Raw genomic sequence first — 21718 nt, forward strand, 5'->3', positions numbered from 1 at the left:
TTTTGTGATGCGAGCTCATTAGCGCAAGCAAGGCGCGCCTCTCTCGAAGCATAATGGCGCGCGCGAAAGCTCGTCCGCCGTCGCGTTAATAACAGAAAACGATAGCCGGTAACTGCTGCTCCGCGGGGTAAGTCGCACTCTCGCATGCCGTAATTTCTGCAGTCCGTCTGACAAGCCACGTGCGCCGTAACATGCGATCTTACCTCATCATCTGTGAAACACCAATTACCGAGTAATTAAGAAACAATTTCGCGTGCAAATACGTTGCCCGCCGGACTAATGGAGAGTGATACGATCGTACTAATGGATTTCGATTTTAAATACCGCGGGAGTCGCCGCTCACGTACGAATACGGATCATCCTTCGGAGATTTGTGCTCTCGCGCGTATCATCTCGTTACATTTCGCAGCATTTATTTATCAGGGTGCTTATCGGCGCCTATATTTACGATATATCGAACACACATGTATCGATCGGCGAACGTACATTTGACACGCTAAGCTCCTAATTAAATACGCCGATAAGGCCGCACCTTTCCCTAAAAGAGTAATAGGTATGTATATATTCGTACGTTCTGATAAATCGCATGAGTTATCGTACGATGAATGTCAAGGCCGCGTTCCGTTATCTCGCATCTCAGAACTCGCTTTCTGATTGGTGCACGGGGCTGTTAAGACCGCTTTGCTGGTCAGGCACGAAGTAGGTCGGCGGTTGGCGACCGGGATCGGATTGTTGTCGGGGAAAAGGCTTCCCTACCCTAACAATGTAATATACCCTACGTGACGGTGGCTTCAGCGTGTTCAAAGTAACGCGAGTGATCTCATATGATCGTACGAGAAGGTTTCTGTCGTTCTGACGAGGAACTCTGTTTTCGGGTGGCTCAGCACATGAAACATTTACGCGGCAATGTTGCTACGTCGATATCGCAGCGATGAGCAAGGAAGAGGCGTCGTGCAACTTTTATGCACGGGCGGAGAAATGATGCTGAAACTTTAATAACTTCCATTTTTATTCCGTAGGAGCCGTACACAATTTTATTGGCTCGGTTAAGTTTTACGGCGATGTTTACGACAGGTCATTAATTTAGCGGGACGGTACTTCGCTGAGATGTTCGGTGTTTAGTCGAACGTAACGGCCGTGAACACGATGGAATAATTGTAGCGATGATTGGAGAAATGTATGAGTATCGTGTAAATCAGCACGGTGAAAGCGGAACGATTAATATGATCTGGCGACATGAAATTGGGGAAGAAGGAGAGAGATACGCGGAAGAAAGAATTTAGTTGGACCAAACAAATTTTTAGTGAAATATGAACAAATCAGAAATTCCCGTAATCGGAAAGTACCAGGACTCAAGTTAATAAGATTTCTGATTACGCAGTTGCAAGTTCTGATTAATCAGAAATCTCGTTTAGTTGAATAAAATCTTGTTAACTTGAACAGAATTTTGGCAATATTAATCAAAATTTTTTGGTTTGTTTATATTCCGCCCCAAAAATTGATTAATCCAATCAAACTTTTCTCTGGTCTAAAACGTACAAATTATTGCGTGTAATCGTCAAAAATAAATTCCCGCGCTCGCATCCATGGTATTTCGGGAAAAATATAAGAGGTTGATGTGCAAAAAGTTTTTATCATGTTTGTCAAAGGAAACAAAATTGTCCAATTTCTCGAAAAAATAATAATTTTTACGAATTAAACAAAACATCGACTCGGTATCTTTTTAGATATCTGACCTTATTGTTTCCCTTTTAATGTTCAACGACCTACGAGAATTCAACAGAAAAATGACAGATCTTGTGCGCCAAGCGCGGAAAATGTTGACACATTTATTTATAATGGCAGCCACGTAATATATTTTCATTCTCCGTCACCAAGATTAGCATATATAGTTTTCCTTAAATATATTCAGAACGGAGGTGCTTTATTAAATCAATATTATTTACATCATAGTCTTTCTACCTTTCTCCGCGAATGCCGGTACGCGTCGGTTCTTTCCATTTAAATTTAACGGACCGTCACGATTACGTAATGTATTGCCAAAATATTTCAATGAGGCACTCGATTATATGAGACGCAGCTTCATCGCCATAGAAGAAAACACACACACATACACCGAGTTGTAAGATTTCCTCGCGTTCGACCATCGCTCTTTCCAGCTCTTTCCAACTCTCTCTCTCTCTCTCTCTCTCTCTCTCTCTCTCTCTTCGTTCCTCTTTCATAATTCATGCCGCCTGGTCTGAGGAGACATCGTCTGACCTCATCCTCGAGAACTTGTCCTACTTTGCCAATCTCCCTTTTCTCCTCTCCTCTCTTTGAAACCAGGGACCTCGAACGCATCCATCTTTCACGGCTTTCGTGGTGTTCTCCGGCGTCCATGGATCAAGTCGCGAATTATCTTCAAATATGTTTTTTTGTGCAACGTATAAAAAGACCAGAATATTCTTGACTGATCAGGGAACGAGTCTGTTTTAAATTTCTCGTTTCTCGGATTGTTTTAGTTAGTTTTCGTTAATTCATGTTACGTTCGTTGAAGTCGAATCTATTATTAACAATCTGTCTCCATATAGGCTTCATAACTTAGCGTACAGGTCACGTATCTGACTGTTCTTTCCACACGTGGGAAAGAGACGTCAATTGTTGTAAAGTTCTTGGGTATAATCTTGGATGTGATCCTGAATATAATCTTGAATGTATTTAAACGTTACGACAAGAAAAAGAAGACTTAACACTTATTCACGTGCCTTAATGAAAACATTTAAAATTTTTTAATGCGATCTCTTGAGAAGCGAAGAAACGAAATGGAACAGTCTGGCTATCAGCCAACGAAATACACCATGAAGAACGTTTGGACATCGCTATAATTAAAAGGTGATACGGAAAACAAAATTTCAGTTCATGTACCAGCACGAGAAAATAAAAATCCGGTGATAAGATACAGTGATTAGATATCTTTGTTATCAAGAACATTCATTCAAATATCCAGCTGTGTTAAAGCTTGATTGAAATAGTCGAGATGATAGAACGGTGGATTGAATAAAAACTTTCCATAGAGAAATTTCTCTGTTCCTACAACCAAGTTTTCATCTAGTCCCCAAGTAACAGAAAATTAGTTATACAAGTTTCTCTCTTGCGTGTAGTAATGGCAAAGGTGCTAAGCGTTGCGATGCGTGATGAATGGTTATTTCCTTCATCTTCTTTGCCCTGCTCCTTAATTTTACTGTAATTTATCGGTATGACTGTCATTATCATGTTCTCGGGGGAATCCACGAAACCCGGTAATATGCTAGGATCGAGATGAATCTACGAGCTTGGCTGATATATTATTGGCCGACCGTGTTACTCCCGGCTGGAGCGGCACGCGACTGTCTCTGCTTGCTTTCAACGGCCAACGTCTATTTAAGTTTTCTTCCTCGACCGGCACGACCGGCTGAACCATCACGACAGGCAACGAACGTGCCACCTCAGCCAGGAGAATGTTGAGAACGAATCTGACCTCCGCGTGTTAATCGTTCCGGTTCAAAGTTTCCCTATCGATCCTCGCCGCGTCGTTAATCTTCTTTCTATCGACCTTTTTACCTGTCCGCCTGCAAATAAATCGATCCCAAACGGAGTACGGCTATGGTATAAAACGCGTGAACGATAATCATGAAAATCGATTTTAACGTGTGCGTTAATGTCGGTCAGGTGCGACTGTGTCGTCCCCGCGCTAAAAGGAATCGATTCCGACTTCGCCACGGAATGCACCGTGCAAATTAAAGTCTCGAGGGACATTCTATACAGGATTTCTAGCAATTCATAACACTCATTATGTGCAGGTAGAACTTATAAGATTGAACACAATGTTGTTTTACTATTTTACAAACAACCACATAAAATTTTGAGTTATCAGTTTAAAAAGACGAATTGTCATGTGCAACACGATGGATAATTTGACAGCGACATCTGCCGTCGTCTGCTTGCACATCAGATCAAACTGAACAAAAAAGTACTCTACCATTTAGTAAATAACTACGTAAATTTTTCAGAGTTGGGTAAGTTAACTTTTTTTTTTAAATAAGTCAAGTTAAAGTTAATGGCTTTGAAAATTTAACTTAGTTAAGATAAAGTTAACCTATAATGAAATTAATTAATTAATGAATTAAAAGTTAAGTTAATAAAGAAAAGTAATTAAAAAGTTAAAAGTTAAATTTGTTTCATTTCAAAACTTCAAGGTTTCAGTTTTACAAATAACGGAACAAACATACACCTTATTTAGAAATATGCCTTATTTACAGACACTTATTAAATTTAAGTAATACAATTTTTTCGAAATTTTTATCGAATATTTTTCTTCAAAGATTGTCGAAAATGAGCCTTTTTACACTGAACAGTCTTTCGACGTCTCGCGACGGCGTGGCATGGTTAACTTCAAGTTAACTGAATTAAAAGTTAATAGTTACCGATAAAATGTAACTAAGTTAAGTCAAAAGTTAAGAGTGTAAAAATGTAACTAAGTTAAGTTAAAGCTATTTAACTTTTCAACTTTTTAACTTAACTTTTAACTTTTCAACTAATTACTACCCAACCCTGAAATTTTTTGAAATTTTATTAAAAAGGATTGATGCGTGTTATCGTGGATGATTAAGCACCAATCTTCTTTAAATAATTAAAAATCTATACTATCATGATTATTTACAAAATAGAAATAGAAATAGGTAGAATATTTTTTTTCAGTTTAATCTTATATACAAGCACACGACGGCTGGTCGCAATTACAACTCATCTAGTAGAGCTCCTCTAGCCAAAGTTAGGACAAAGCATGATGATTCCTGATTGGTCTGCATCCTGTCCGCCATTTTTAGGTGTGACGTTTAGAGGGAGTGAGAGAGAAGCACTAGAACTGAAATACTAGACGAAGCACACACTGCAACTTCTCACTCGTCCATTCACTTACTTTTTCCCCCCAAATGGCGGACAATGTTTCAATTCTGACTTGAGGAACTCTATCATCTATCGTATCACGCGTGATCATTCGTCAATCTTCTTTAATCAACTGTAAATTTTACATAACTGTTTTCGAAATGATAAAGGAATTTTGTTTTCAGTTTAATGAGTTTTACCTGCATATAACGGATGTGTCACGAATTGTCGAACACACCCTGTATACGTACTCTCATTTCTGTTTCATATACTTTCGGTGACATACGTGCAACATTGGGAATTTCATGTTGCAACGTAGACCTTTATAGCAGCGCGGTTAATGATGCCCATTAGTATACCGCTGCTTTAGCCTTCGCCTATCTCTTTTTGGAGGGCAGTTCACTCGAGCAAGCACGTAAACGCACGAGTGTTCTGTCATCTGGAATCGTCACGGAAACCGGGAAGCACGAGGTTCGTGATGTAGGATCAGTTGAAATTAAACTTACGTAATCGATGCGCCTGTTTCTCGCTATACATGGGGTATGCGCGTGGGTTCTTCAGGAAACGGTGAACAAGGACCAGAACAAGGGTCCCCGCAGAAAAGTCGATTATCGCGTGTGTGTATTTGTGCCGCAGGTTATTATTTGAGAAATAGTTGCGAATGATAACAGGGAAGGGACAGAAGAAAACGCAAGGAAGTCGGGAAGAGGGTGGACGAAAATACGCTAGCTGGAGACAAAAATCGATAGCACCGGTTCCGTGACGAACGACAAACGTGTCATTTGTATCCTCGCGACACCGATACCGTGTGATTGATATCTCTCGATTTCAGTAATCGAACCCGCCGTTACGTGAGAATTTAGTGGCGTCGCGAAAGGAGATGCTCACGCGTAGCCGGTCGGCGCGCACGATTACGCAGGTGGCTGTGGACTCGCGTTCAAAACCGATGACATAATCGCGAATCGTCTTGTCCCAGAATCCTGAATGTCGCTGTCTCGCGAGCTCGCGCGCCGCACGCTACAGAGTAATATTTGCAACATCGTTTAAAGTCGAATTTATTTCGGATGCCTCGACAGTAAGTGCGAGCGAGCGCTCCCGCGACGAACATTACGCCGTGCCCACGATGCAGTTTCACGCGTTTGGGCGACTTTTTCGCACGCGCACCACGCCCCGAATGCGCCGAATCTAAAATTAGAAGTGATATGAGCGCGAGTATCTTAGCAATGATCGAAATTGCGGCAGACCAATTGCATGCATATCGAATGATATTATACGTCGCGAGGAATTCAAGTGTGTCGTAAAAGCGAGAACCGCTTCTTAATTCGTTTGAGAAGGTAATTGTACACACAGAGAGAATTTTATAGCAGAAATTAGAATTTTGTAACCGAGGAATAGATCGACACTCTGCAGAAATTCACTGTCCTTTCATTTTACGTGTGCTTCTATTTTAGGAACTGAAATGTACTATTGGAATATTCGCTATGTTTCCAGCTGAAATTTACTATGCTTCTTAAGAAGATAGACTTTACTAATCGTCTATTCCTGAACTACTAAAAACATTAGTAAAGTTGAAAAGAATTTATATGAAAAAAAATCATAATATTTTTCCAGTATAATACATCGAGAAAAGATATTTGATGTTTTTAACTACACTGAGAAAAAAATTTACTAAATTTCAAAAAACGTTTGTTTGGATAGTACTGTGAAGATATTTGTTTAAATTAAGTAATTATTTTCTAAAATTAAATAAAGAAGTTTTAAATATAAATTTTTTTCTTTAATTTTATAAAATAATTACTTAATTTATACAAATACAGTACTATCCAAACAAATGTTTTTTGAAATTTAGTAAATTTTTTTCTCAGCGTATAATCACACAGAGAAATAATTATTACAAGTAATGGTCAAGAGAATAGTTTTTTCAAATAAATTCTACTATGTTAGTGATAATAATTAATAATCTTATGTGCATGTCACCATTTTCGCGTTGGAACAACTAAACAATATAGTTGTGAGACCGAAAGTAACTATAATTCTAGTTATATTAACTATTTTTTTTTCTCAATATATGAAGAGTTGCAGAGATAAAGTTACGTAAATCCTAAACATAAGTAAATTTTATCCAGCGTAATTTTTATTTGTTTACAAATTCATGAAAAATGATCGAAATTTTCAATTTTTTCTTTTTTAAGCGGTGGTAAACATCGATGAATCTATTAATATTTTTGCGCTTTAATGAAGTTAAAAAATATTATAATATAAAAATAAAACCCATGTTCTTAAGAACGATAACGTTTAAAAAGTTAGTCCTGATAAATTTGACTCATTTTTAGAGTTCTAGAGTTAAAATGACAAATGAAAAGATGAGAAATGAGATTTGCGATAGTGACTAAAGCTGGCCACACACTTTTCGTAACAGTAACCGTAAACCGTAACGTAAGAATTGACTAATCATGTTGAAAATCATCGAATCATAAGGTCGCCATTTTTATCTTATCTACTGAAAGACTCGGTCAGCGCGTTGCTTGATTAATTATTAGGGCGGCTAATTTTCTTCATTATTTTCACGCTTTTGACTTCGCGACTTCAGGTAGCGCGGACCTCGAGGATTCGCCCTCAAAAAATTATGTAATCGGACGCATCGCGGACGCTACGGTTTGCGAGCATGTGTTTGGTCGCCCAACGATTTACCGTAACCATGACACTCACGATCACACGGATGTTAATGAGCGTGCGTGGGAATATCCTGCCTTTTCAATGTTACCAGACCGCACCGCGGCGCGCGACATGGTCCCCGACTCTCGGCCACTCTCTGTGAAAGCGATCGAACATCTCTCGTAGATAAAACGGCGATAAAGAGCGGCGGTAGTAATTTCTTGTACAATTTCCGAGGCACATATCGCCGGAGTTCAATAGGTCTCTGTCTACTTTAACCAAGCCGCTTCGTTATGCGATAAGTTCTGTGAGAATTGTAGAAATTCTGCAATCCACTCCTTAAATCCACTCCTCAATGAAACAAGCTCTCCTGTGATGATGAGCCTCTGTGATTATCATCCAACTTTCATCATTGTCTTGAAGACAAAGTTTCGTCGAAATCGATCGACCGCGCGAAGCGCAATTTGTGCTAATAACTAATCAGCAGTGAAATGGTCAAGGCGATATCTCTAATGGATACTTGAGTATACCAGCGACAGTATCGTTTTTAATGTGCCATTCTTTATCTCTCGATGAAACGTGCACGCGGACCCAAGAATATGTGCCTCTGTTAATCTTATCGAGAGTGCAGAATAGCTCTTAAGTTTCCACTTGAGAGCAAAAGTTCTTCTAATATCTCTGTGAGCGTGCCTTAACTTCGAAATTCATCGAGGATATCTCTCATACGATATCCTTGACTTCGATATCCTCTCCAGTGGTAGTTGGAAATCGCTGAGAAAAATTTGCGAATCGTCGTCAGAGGTCCGATGATTTACGTGGCGCAAGCCGGGCGAAGTCAAACGAACACCTAATAACTCGTCGCTTCGTAAATGAAAAAAAGAAGTTGCGTCAGTCAGGCGCGATGCGTCTTCGTTAATTACCGTCGGCTGCACGTGGATTACGGTTGCACGTAATGTTACAACGCGAAGTAATAATGCGCCGGCGTGGAAGATTCGCTGAGAAGCAGCACTGTTCCAAGGCAACGGCGTCCACGGCCGTTGGTGACATCAAACGCCGTTTTATTTCGGGGGCCGCGGATTTTTTACGGTTCTCAGAACCGTCGTAACCGTTTTATCATTTCGCACGTGTCGTCGGCGAAAGGAATCTCGATTTGAATTGCACGCGTTGGCTGTCTGAGAAAGTCCTGAGTAGCTTCTCGTCATGAGATGATTTTCTTTTTACGCTCGGAGATTAATGCGCGCTCCCTGTTAGTAAGAGTGCCGTTATCGACGAAAATAGACGGGACACTCGAAAGCGAGTTCTTGTTATCTATTACTGTACTGAGAAAAATCCCTCGACTATCAGAACAAAAACACGTTTGCTGATCGTCAAGGAAACAAATCGAACAGATAAGCTGACCACACTTTTCGTAACAGTAACCGTAAATAACTCAATCGGTATTCATAAAAATGGCGACCTTATGATTCGATGATTTTCAACATGATTAGTCAATTCTTACGTTACGGTTTACGGTTACTGTTACGAAAAGTGTGTGGCCAGCTTTAGTCACTATCGCAAATCTCATTTCTCATCTTTTCATTTGTCATTTTAACTCTAGAACTCTAAAAATGAGTCAAATTTATCAGGACTAACTTTTTAAACGTTATCGTTCTTAAGAACATGGGTTTTATTTTTATATTATAATATTTTTTAACTTCATTAAAGCGCAAAAATATTAATAGATTCATCGATGTTTACCATCGCTTAAAAAAGAAAAAATTGAAAATTTCGATCATTTTTCATGAATTTGTAAACAAATAAAAATTACGCTGGATAAAATTTACTTATGTTTAGGATTTACGTAACTTTTTGGTGTTTAGGATTCTAGAAATATAACAAATATACTTTTTCCTGAGATATAAGTCATATTTGTTCTTGTCTATTCAGATTAGTTACATCTCTATTAAAATATTGCTTAAAGCAGCAAATTGATTAGAAAAGAAAAAAATTGAAAGTTTCGATCACTTTTCACAAATTTGTAAGCAAATAAAAATGCGCTGAATAAAATTTACTTATATTTACTTTTTGGTGTTAAAGTTCTAGGGTTAACAAACATACATTTTCTGAGATATAAATCATATTTGTTCTTATCTATTTAGATTAGTTAAGTCTCCGCTATAGAAGCGTTGCTTAGAATAGCAAATTGAAAGTAATAAATCATTTGTTCTCGCTACGGAATCATTTGCTGTTCCGTATTAACAGACCATTTGTTGCGGGTACTGGTATTAGCCTGACCTATAAGTTCATGCAGATTTTTATCTAGTTGGCATTCGCATGTTGGTATTAGAAGAATAGTTCCATACAATTGGCCATCTGTGCATATGCTTTGATAGCTGATATTTCAGAAAATATTTTTTGATGTAAATGATAGTGTTTAAAGAAATACAGTTGTTTTTGTTGCGACTTGAAAATGGAAGGCAATAATAAACTTTTCCGGCACATTGTTCTTTTTTGCTTTCATAAAAATTGTTAGAGATTGGCTGAGATGTTTTGCTTCATCCGCCATTTACTCGATACATTGCCCTCTGTGATCATCATCTGTTTCGCTTATTAGAGAACTCCCAACAGTATCAACTTCGCTTCTCGAAAAGATGTGAAAAGCCACTTGGAACGTTTATTCGTCGGAAAAGCATGAGAGTTTTACGAGAGAGGAATCATGAAATTATGTGACAGATGGCAAAAGAGATTGCCGAATAGAATGACGCATGATTGAAAATGGTTTTTAACAGCAATAACAGAATACATTTTAATTTCATTTAAAAATATCCGTCGTAATAAATATTTTATTAGGTTAGTATAACTTTCTCTCTCAGTGTCTCTCAAAAACGCACGCATGCGCGAAATATTAAAGTTTGCGCTGGACAGAGTTCTTGAAAAGCATGTAGCGCGACTGGAACACAATCTACTATGCTGATCGCGCTCATTCCGTCTGTCGACTCGCATAATTGCTTCTCTCTCTCCATGCAGTCGGATCACGTCAAAGACAGACGCGCATATCGCGCAAATAATTTATGTGACGGTTTAATGTTCGCCTCGCGGCGAACTCTATGCAGCTTCGGGTCCGCGCTAGTTGCACGTTCATTATCGCGCGTGTGCTTCGCGGTGTGACGTATGCGTGACCATAGCAGGCAAGGTGGTGAAAATGACGCGAGATTTAAAAATAAAACGGCGCTAATGCGTCTCGCCGACAGCGGCGTAATCTTTATAATTGATGACGATGATTTCGCGCGAGCACGAAATATCGTCAACGGTCCGGCGCGCCTATACTTCACCTGGAGATTCTCGTCGTCTTCATAATTTACATGCACTCCAGCGAGTGCGCCGACGATGTCAAAAACTGGCTCTTTAATATCAAACTCTCTGTCTCTATCTTTTGCGGAGCGCAAAGTGTAATTATCGTCAGTCTAATTCTTGTTTTTTTCTTTCAGATGAGCAAGAACGCGTGCAGAAAAAAACCTTCGTGAACTGGATCAACTCCTACCTGTCGAAGGTGAGTGCATCGAGAAGGGAAATATTTTTGGATCAAATAGCGCGAGTAGTTTTAGCCAATCGGAGCAGAACGTAGGATGTTGACTGCTAAATATATCTACGTTCGTTTACAGTGTAAATGAACGCGTCTCTCAAGAGCGTTTTAGTGTGTCTAACAAACATTTTTATATATTTTTCTCGTTAAACTTAAATTTTTCTAATAATCATTCCCCATTCTACATCCGTAAAACAACTCTACTTTATTATTATTTATTAATTTTTGTGTTGCGAAAAATACTGTCTCAGCCAGAATTCGAACCTGGAGTTTCTCACTTACTGGGCAAAACGCTTCATAGCGGGGTCAAATGAAATTTCGCGTTTCAAAAAAGAGTACAGCTTTGAACTGATTTCGATCCTCGTTTTTTAATGCAAGCTAATAAAATTTAAAACAATTTTGTCGAGTTACATTTTTAACTTTTACTTCCCTTATTCTGAATCAGACATAAAGAAGTTAGATTTAAAAATTTTTTCCCAATTAAACAGTAGATAATTTATTTCATATCTCATTTAATTTGATATCAGACACAGATATTGGTATTGAAATTAAATATTAAACCTTGATTATAGGATGTAAAAAAAATCATACAGACTGATATTACCTCACTAAACAAACGAGATTAATTGAAGTAGCGTCTAAAAATTTAATAAATAGAAATTATACTGAATTAATTAAGTAAGACTAAATTATTACTATTACGTTATTTTTTTTATTAATCATTGTTCTTGAAAATTTTAAGCTTGCGCATCATCTATCGAAATTTTCTGATTGAAAAAAGTTTCTAAATCTAACTTCTTTGTGTCTGAATTAGAAGAAGGGAAGTAAAACACAAAAATCTGACTTGACAAAGTTGTTGTAAATTACATTAACTTACGAGCTATATCAGAAATATTTTTGTCACCTGCATGTGAGATTCAACGGGATTTGTGCGCGCGTCAAGTCACGCTTCGAGGTAACCGTGCTTTGATTCGTCGGCAGGTAGTACAGTTTGCCCGATAACGATAACGACGGCAGGCCGATTCTTCGTTTTCTTTTTCCTTCTTTTTTCCCGTGCTGGCGGTTACGTAACGCTCTCGATCCTTACGTGACGCGTAATAAAACGCGACGAGGGACTTACCTCGTATCGTGCTATCGAAACTTGAACGGAGCGCTGATTTAGCCCGTACCTGGCTCTCGAGTTTCGATGCTCCCCTACTTCCGCATCCATCAGAACTTGGCTTACCGTGGAAATTCCGCTCGTCGTGACATGCATGCGCCAAAAGTAGCAAAGTCGTTAAAGCGAGCGTCTCGCCCGTCGACCGCAACGGCACGTCGCTAAACGCGCGAGGAGAACTGCGCGGACTGACGAGTGAGAAACGGAGAACGATAAAAATTCATTATTATCGCGATTATAATTTTATTCGCGTTCCCTTTTACGGCTTTCCAGCATCTCTTCGCTCAGATTTTTCGCTTTGTTCACCCTCGCGCGAGTGGGCGCAGAAGCAACACAAGCCCACGCCGTATTTCGAAAGTAATACGGTATCCAAAATAAACGATCACTTGTGTAGAGTGAGTAAACACGTATGCAAACGTCGACACGTTGACACATCGGATTTTGTGTGAGCGGAAAATGTCGTCATCGCTGACACTTGCGCGTACCGCTTCGCAGATTCATGTTTTCGCATTACACTCGTGTGCTTCCGCAGTATTATCTATGCGTTTGACTTTGTGATATTCAACTGTCGCGATTGCGGTTGGTAAACACTTCCAATTCGCAAGCGTTTCCTTTATGTGCAGAGAACCCCGGCGCTTCGGGTCGACGACTTAATCGAGGATCTGAAAGACGGTACGCGCCTTCTCGCCCTACTCGAAGTTCTCTCAGGAGAGAAGCTGGTAATGAAATATTTGCCTTGTTACTATGCCGAACAGTAAGTACTGTTGGAAGCGGTCGTTATTCAAATTGCGCGTAATCTTTCAGCCTGTGGAGAGAGGCCGTAACCTAAAGAGACCGCATTTCCTCAGTAACGCCAATACAGCGCTACAATTTTTGCAGAGCAAGAAAGTGAGTACACGTGTGTTTTCTGTGTGTGTATGTTTAGGCAGAGATGTGGGTTAGATGGGCAAATCCGACACGGTCGATTTTATGTCTGATATTTTCGCAGATCAAATTAGTGAACATCAATTCGTCCGATTTGGTGGATGGACGGCCGCCAGTAGTGCTGGGTCTGATATGGACCATCATCTTGTACTTCCAGGTACTTATCTCAACACTTGTATAATGCAGTTCCTATGTAATCAGAGAGCTATGCAAAAGAGCACCATTATACTTAGTATGCGGTAGCTGCTTAAATATAGCGCTCGTATCACGTAACGTAACAAGTACCTTTTGAGTATGGATACGCAGCAGCACCACATTTTTTTACACAGCGACGGGGATTAATTTGTATTTTCACGCCCGCTCTACCAAGTCGCGATGACGAATTGGCGTATCGTCATCGAGATTGAGTAAAATGGCGAGATTACTATTTTATAAGCGAGTTTCCAATTTGATAACAAATCATCGCGACGGATTTATATTATTAATTTCGCTTTATTAACTCGTGTATTTCATTGGAAACTGACGTACACTGAAATTAACTTTTGCACGACGATTTCAATCGGCGTATACAATCGGCAATATCTTCTTCTCCGCGGGCGAAGCGAGCGCAACTGCGCCGAGTGCAATTAATCCTCGTCGCGAGTCAAGTAAGTTATGTCACTCTGCTAACCGTATGTATTCCAATGAACAAGCTACGGTCGAAGGATCGCAAGCGGGTGAGTAGTGAGAAAAAAAGCAAGAAGATCGTGAATTAGACGCGATGATCGATGTTGGTAGCTCTGAGGGAGCGAGACAAAGTGCACTTGCATAATATTGCGCATCCCATTAGTACGCACGCTAGATCGTTTCTAGGCTCGACCAGGACGGCGCGAAGCGCGCTTGACCTCGGTTGATCGATCACATTTTTTTAGATCGAGGAGAACACGAGAGCCCTCGAGTACCTTGGGCAGACCTGGGGAAGTCAGAGCAGCCTCGAGAGCCTCGGCACTCAAGGCTCGGCGGCGAGCGAGAGGAGACGCATCAGCAGCGAAAAGTGGAAGCAGGGTGCGCGAAAGACTTTGCTCCAATGGGTCACCAATGCCTTGCCCAAGTCAGTACTTCGTCGGGTCGTAGCAAAAAAGATTTCTTTGCTGCAGCTAATAATGGTTTGCTGCAATGTATTTGATGCTGTTATTAGAAATTTGCTGCTGTAGCCGAACATTTTGTTGCTACTACATAAGTTTCATAACTAAATATATGTCTACTGGCAGTTATACTTTTAGGTTCATGTTACTCATGTGTAATTCATGTTACAACGAGACATTCACATATAGATTATTGCTGCCGCAGCTAATTCTTTTTCCTGTGATATTTTACGCGATTAAGGGAATGCTAGAGTCGATGACGAACATAATTACTAACATAATTACTCACTAACATAATTACTTATCCTTTTCGTATTTCTTGTATATACAGAACTTACATGAATGTGTGTTGCTTTGTTTTACCATATTCAACTTAACTATGTATGTATAGAAAATTTTTCTGCAAACTCTTTCGGTATTCTTAAGCTTCCAAATGCAGATGCGAAGGTAGAGCAATGTTCTTCAAAATATTTTTGTTTGGAGCATCCACACTTTCGATATGTACAAGCTGTGGAACTATTGGATTAGGCAAATATAACTATGACAGCTGATTTTACATTAAAAATGTTTTGTTCATTTTCGTCAAGTATTGAGCAATGCTCCTATTCAGTGGCATAACCAGAAAAAAGGAGGGGACTGTATTTCTTATTTTTGACGAGCAAAAAAAGGTTATTCGAAAAAATTTTTCTCACATTTAGCATAACCCCAGAAAATTGATTTCAGGGGAAGTTGCAAACCCCTCAGTTCTTCTCCCCCTCTAGCTACATCACTGCTCCTATGTATTTTTGCACGTACTTTCATTGCGTAAAAGCATTTGCAATTCTAACAAACGACGTAAACTTTGTAGAAAAATGTCAGTGTTTTGTCGGTAAAATTTATGTCGTACTGATTATACAGAATTACAAATGCTTTTACGCAATGAAATCACGTGCGAAAATAAATAAGAACATTGCTCGACAAATGTGACAAAAACGAACAAAAAATTTTTAATGTAAAATCTCAAGCCTAATCCAAAAGTTCCGCAGCTTGTACATACCGAAAGTGTGGATGCTTCAAACAGAAAAATTTTTAAGAACATTGCTCTACCTTCGCATCTGCATTTGGAAGCTTAAGAATATCGAAAAAGTTTGCAGAAAAATTTCTAGACGTATGTGATTACGTTTTCCGTTGAATATGGTAAAACAAAGCAACACACATTCATGTAAGTTCTGTATGTACAAGAAGTACGAAAAGGATAGTGTGATTATGTTAGTGACGATTGTCTCTGCATTATTGACATTGTTCGAGTTCGTCATCGACTCCAGCGTCCCCTTAACTCAGTCAATCGTTCAATTGCCGATAATAACACGAACTGCGGATTGTTTCTTCAGGGACGTCGGTATCCAAGTTCGAGACTTCGGCGAAAGTTGGAGAGACGGAAATGCCTTCTTAGCAATCATCAACGCCATCAAAGCGAACTTGGTGAACATAGCGGCCATGAGAGAAAGGTCGAACAGACATCGCCTGGAAGCGGCTTTCCAAGTTGCCGAGGTCGAGCTGGGCATCGCGCGATTGTTGGATCCTGAAGACGTAGACGTGCCACAGCCCGATGAGAAATCAATCATGACATACGTTGCCCAATTTTTACACAAGTATCCGGAGCCGGGGAACACGGGTCCGGATTCATTCGCGGCTATACAGGAAGAATACAACGGTCTACTGAATTGGCTGAAGGAAAGAGTTAGGCATCTCGAGCAACTTGACAGGACCAATGCCTTCCCGCCAAGTTATCCGGTAAGCTCACATATTAAGTCTCGAGAGATGTTAATTATTTTGTGCAGTTTTTAACTTAAATAATTTCTGCTGAAATTAAGAATGATAAAGAAATAAATGAAAACGAGAGATATTTTCATTCACTGTATTTCTCTGACATCGGATAATAGTCGTGACTTTTCTTGCAGGAATATATGCTCTTCAGAGCGGAAGCTGATGAGAAATCAATTATATACAAGAAGATGCAAAGTTTGGTCGATACGCCCAGCATGATAAGCATCACACGGGATTCTTGGAGACACATACAAACGTTGTGGCAACAAATGGAACTCCTCGTGAGTCTCTCAATGAATTCCCCAAGTAGACATACGCGATTTTACGCGGTTTCTTTCAGGAAGTATTATTTTTCTGCAGATGTTACACTGGCTCTGGTTACTGGATTCGGCGTTACCGGGCGAATTAGGAGAAGCTGGTAGATGGCTGGCGAGAGCCGAAGCTCTCTTGCACTCAGACAACGACATACCGGACGAAATGACGGAGGGAACGGCGAACATAATATCAAACAAGCTGGAAGATCACAAGAAATTCTTCCTCGACCTGCCGGCCATAACGGAGAAATTCCAGCACGCCAAAAACTCACCGTTGGCCCGACAAGTTCAGCCTGAACAACTGGAGAGCATGTCTGCACGTTTCGACAGTTTGCCCGTACGCGCTGCCAAGAGAAGAGTGAAACTGAAGTTCCTGGAGCACAAATGCTGCCTGGTTGCTTTCCTGTACCTCGTGGAGACCAAATTGAAAGGCTGGAATGTTAAATACGGCACGGAGGAGAAGGTTCACCAGATGCTGGAGCAATATCGCAACTTTGTCTCGCGAAACAGAATATTCCAGGAATTTCAAAAGGCCTACTTGGACATGCAGCAGGTCGCCGAGGAGTACAAGCGCGATGGCGATATTGGTAAGTTAAAACGTGAGTCAGTTAGTTGAGCAGTTATTTAGAAACTAATTAATTTGAGAATTGAAAGTTTATTTACTGTGCGACAGACAGCAATTTCACAACTGAGTAATAGTAATTTCTCGTTGACGCAGTAACGCTATGAATTTGTGTTTCAGACCGGGAAGAGAGTCTTAATATCGATCGCTTTATGCGAGAGACAGCCGAAAAGTGGAAGAACGTGTCGATGGACCTGCGCTGCGCTCAAAGCATGCTCGAGGAGGTAGTCGCTTATTGGCGTCGTTGGACTATTGTTTCGGACGAGTTCGAAGCGTGGTTATTGCGCGCTGAGCCCGCGTTAAATCTGCCAGAGGACGAGCGGATGGAATTCTTCCAGGATATAAGCGTATGGAAAGACAAGCATCAGCAACTGTCGGATACTGTGAGCTTCTTAATCGCCACGTCCGACGAACCAGTAGCGTTTCGCCTGAAGGAGCGTTATACGAATCTAACGTCCAGATGGGAGCGACTCTTCCAAGAGGCCAAGCAATATATGCACGCGGGCGATCTCATCCGAACGAGAAAGGACTACAAGGCTGGAATAGAGGCTCTTCAGAGTTGGCTGAGAGACGCCGAGGCTGCCTTAACGACCACCGGGCTCAGCTCGACAGAACGGATCAAAGCCTATGGAGAAAAACTGCAAACTCTTCACAACGAGGTTGAGGATATTGAGGATCTCTTTAAAAATATCAGCAAGAAGTTCCAGACTCTCATTCAAGATCTGTCTCGCGACGAGGTTGACAAGATGATGAATACCCTAAAGAAGGAGAAGGAAGCACTTGTTAAGGTGCGCGCTTTGATACCTATGCAGCTACACTTGTATCATCAATTATTGGTACAGCAGGAGTCGCTGGAAGCCGGCCAGAAGGAGATATCCGCGTGGTTGGACGAGGCCGAGAACTTTTTGGCCAGTATGAATCTCGCGGGTGGCAGGGATGCTGCTTTAGCTCAGTTGGATCGTCATAAAGTCTTCTTTTCGAGAACACTCTATTACAAATCCATGCTGGAGTCCAAGAACAAGGTATTCGCGAGCATTGTCAAGGCCGTCGACAGTCACGCCGATGTGGAAACAGCCGAAGGCGGCGCTACTTTGAGGAAACTTAATGATCGATTCGTCAAAGTCTCTCAGGAGGCGCAAATCTGGGAACAACGCCTGCAGGAATCCATACGACGTTGGACGAAGTTCAAGGAGTGCGACAGACAAATCTCCGAGTGGTTATCGGTCGCGGAGACGATGGTCAACGACAAGCACATTGACAATCGTCAATCCGTCGAGTATCACAAGAACTTCTTCGGCAAAGTGAACGAAAAGTGGATACAGGACCTCGTGAAAGCCGGTCAAGATCTCCGCAATGCACTGCCAGTCGAGCAGCAGCTCTCCATCGCAAATACAGTGGAAGCTCTGCAGAATCGTTGGAGAGAAGTCCTCACCTTCGCGCCGCTTCATCTGATGAGACTCGAATTTCGTTTGGACGAAGCTAGCTTCCTTCAGTATCTCAAAGAGATCGAAATGGAGATCAGTTCGGAGCAACAAGCGCTTATTAACAACGACGACGTGGATAGCATTCAACAGCGCATTCAGGACTTCTTCCTAAACCGTAGCGCGAAGGTCCTCGAGATCGAACGCTGTTTGCAGACTTTGAAAAAGATCAGCGACGCCTACAGCAAACTCAAGCCGGGCGATAGCAGTCTCGCTGATGCCACGCAAAATGCCGAACATCTGTGGGAAGCGACCATGCAGAAAGTGGAAAATCTGAAGAAGAAATTGCGTGAAGTCCTGCAACAATGGACGACTTACAGACAGAAGTAAGTGTTCAATTTTTGTGTTACCAATCAACATCATTTTCTTGTTTTGAAATTACATTGTGGGCATTTGTGCTTTTAGGTTTGACGAAATGGTGCATTGGATGGATGACGTCGACAATATCCTGAGAACGATTCTACGCGAGGTCAACACTTTGGAAGAATTCGAGAAGGAGAAAACGATATTCCAGGTAAGAGTGTCGGTTGTGAGTCTCGATAGATCTTCACTATCTCACGTCGTTCACATATTTAAACATACTTAAACACTCTGCTTCACCTTTTCTGCGTTCTTCCTGGATAGCTCCAGACCTTGACGGTAAATATGAACGAAAAGACCTGTATTTTCGTGCACCTGTATTTTCCGTTTCCTCGTAGTTTCGCTATGCGTTTCGCTCGAGAATTTCACATTTGGTTTCCAGAGTGAAATTCTTAAGTGTGAATATTGATTTATGAAATAACACTTTCTTTTGTTATCAAGGTACATACTCCAGTTATGAATACGAAAAAATCTATAAAACGCCGTCGATTGTTCGCAGAAAATCTGCCGCGAAGCCGACAACAAGCGCGAAGATATGAAGTGGCTGGTTCAAACTCTTGACAACCTGACGCTAAATCGCTCGGATCGCGAAGCGCTCACAGCGCAGCAGAATTTGGAACAACTGATAACCCGATATAAGAACCTAATACCAACGATCGAGATCACTATGACGAAAACAGATATCTATTCGAAGAGTTACACCTATCGGAAGGAGGTACGCGAAGTTTGCACTTTGTTGCGCAAGGTTCGCGAGCAATCAAAGGTCGAGGTCATGCCCGAGGCACCTGAGAAACTGCAAAGCGCGGTGGCGCATCAAGAATCCCGTCTCAATCAATTGGAACAGCAACGAGCGACTATCGTCAGCATGCTGCAACGCGGCAAAGACCTCTTGAAAGATCAACACGCGCCACCCTTCGTCTCGTCCGAGGTCCAGCAGTTGGAAACTAACTGGAACGACACATACGGCCAAAGTATGGAGACGTTGAAGTCCCTGAAGGACTCCCAAAAGTTATGGAGCACTTATGAGGAACAGAAAAACGAAATTTTGAGATTGATCGAACAAGCTGAGAGAGAACTGCGGCAAATCGAATTAACCTCTTATTACGAAGCCGCTCAAGTTACCTCTGACCTGCAGAAAAATCAAGAGTTCAGTGCTAATTTAAGAAAATCGGCGGAGGAAATGATGAGGAAATTGCGCGATACACATGCGAATCTTCTGCAAGCGCTCACACCCAGCAAGAAGGAGATTCTGGAGAAGGAGGTGACGGAAACCGAAGAGAAGATGGAGCGTACATTAAAGATTGTACGCGAGAAGGTAGTTTATCTGCAAGAACACAGTACTCGATGGAACAAATTTCAATCAAAACTTGTGGAGCTGCGATCATGGATTCAGCAAGCCGCGCCTCAATCGATCGCGGATATCGAGGACTCCACGGCCTCGCCAGAGGAAAGAGTTCGCAAAACGGAGAATCTGCAGAAAGAGATCAAGGAGAAAGTGTCTATATTGAACGTTCTGGAAGACGAGTCTCGGAAACTCGTGAAAGGTCAGTGAAAAATTTTCTATTATTACTATATTTTTATAATATATTAAAATTAAAATCTTTTAACTAACAGTAAGATTTGAAAAGGCACATAAGGAGCAAGCACGGATGCCTTAGTGCTATTAAATACTAATATTAGTTTTTAATATTAATATGATTGTGGGAGGATAAAATTGTCCAGTATGTTAAACGCACGTATCGAAATTTTTCTTTGATTATCGTACCCGGAGAATCAACCTTCCATACTTAGACCGATCCTTGAGTCCCAATTTTTTATATATATTAGGTGTACAACTTTGTTTTTTTCCAAAATTCGAGGCTTTATTGCAAAATACTGGTTATACATTTATGATTCAAAGTATTGTCCATCGCTAGCCACTACTTTCTCCCATCTTTCGGGCAGCGTACGAATCTCGCGTCGAAAAAACTGGTCATCTTTTGAGGCAATCCACGAATCGATCCAATTTTTTACTTCTTCATAAGACCGGAAGTGCTGGTCAGCCAGGCCGTATGCCATTGATCGAAACAAGTGATAGTCAGAGGGAGCAACATCTGGAGAATACGGCGGGTGGGGTAAGACTTCCCATTTCAACGTTTCCAAGTATGTCTTGACCACTTTCGTAACATGGAGTCGAGCATTATCATGCTGCAAAATCACTTTATCGTGTCTCTCGTTGTATTGCGGCCGTTTGTCTTTCAATGCTCGGCTCAAACGCATCAATTGTGTTTGATACCGATCGCCTGTGATTGTTTCAGTCGGTCTTAACAGCTCATAATACACTACGCCGAGCTGGTCCCACCAAATACAGAGCATGACCTTGGAGCCGTGAATATTCGGTTTGGCCGTCGACGTGGAAGCATGGCCGGGAACTCCCTATGATTTTCTGCGCTTGGGGTTATCGTGATGAACCCATTTTTTGTCCCTAGTCACAATGCGATGCAGAAATCCATTCCGTCTTTGCCTTTCAAGCAGCTGTTCACAAGCAAACAAACGCCGTTCAACATCTCTCGGCTTCAATTCGTACGGCACCCAATTTCCTTGCTTCTGAATCATTCCCATGGCTTTGAGGCTTTTGAAATGGCTTGTTGAGTCACTCCCAATGATCGTGCCAATTCTTCTTGATTTTGACACGAGTCTTGATCAAGTAATGCCTCCAATTCTGCATCTTCGAAAACCTTTTCTCTTCCACCGCTATGCCGGTCTTCGACGTCACAGTTCTTGAAGCGTTGAAACCACTCACGACACGTTCTTTCACTAATAGCGGCTTCAC

The 21718-nt window shown here is 41.1% G+C and overlaps 1 protein-coding gene across 12 annotated transcripts in view; it reads left to right on the forward strand.

Moving 5' to 3' along the window:
- Window positions 1-21718, forward strand: part of LOC116840827 (nesprin-1) — a 118537-nt gene that overhangs the window by 13206 nt on the left and 83613 nt on the right. For 6 of the 12 annotated variants that reach the window (XM_032808070.1, XM_032808074.1, XM_032808073.1 and 3 more), the window contains 13 exons: window positions 11025-11086; window positions 12899-12994; window positions 13080-13163; window positions 13264-13356; window positions 13892-13915; window positions 14111-14289; window positions 15694-16096; window positions 16264-16410; window positions 16490-17030; window positions 17186-18872; window positions 18952-19060; window positions 19171-19185; window positions 19406-20450. In XM_032808070.1, coding sequence (XP_032663961.1) covers window positions 11025-11086; window positions 12899-12994; window positions 13080-13163; window positions 13264-13356; window positions 13892-13915; window positions 14111-14289; window positions 15694-16096; window positions 16264-16410; window positions 16490-17030; window positions 17186-18872; window positions 18952-19060; window positions 19171-19185; window positions 19406-20450 — 4485 coding nt within the window. The remainder of the gene's footprint in view (window positions 1-11024; window positions 11087-12898; window positions 12995-13079; window positions 13164-13263; window positions 13357-13891; window positions 13916-14110; window positions 14290-15693; window positions 16097-16263; window positions 16411-16489; window positions 17031-17185; window positions 18873-18951; window positions 19061-19170; window positions 19186-19405; window positions 20451-21718) is intronic. The other 6 variants (XM_032808072.1, XM_032808075.1, XM_032808067.1 and 3 more) reach the window with 3 other exon arrangements.

This window comes from Odontomachus brunneus, unplaced genomic scaffold, assembly GCF_010583005.1.
Source record: "Odontomachus brunneus isolate Ranch 3 - 2012 unplaced genomic scaffold, Obru_v1 Obru_scaffold_012, whole genome shotgun sequence".
NCBI lineage: Eukaryota > Metazoa > Arthropoda > Insecta > Hymenoptera > Formicidae > Odontomachus > Odontomachus brunneus.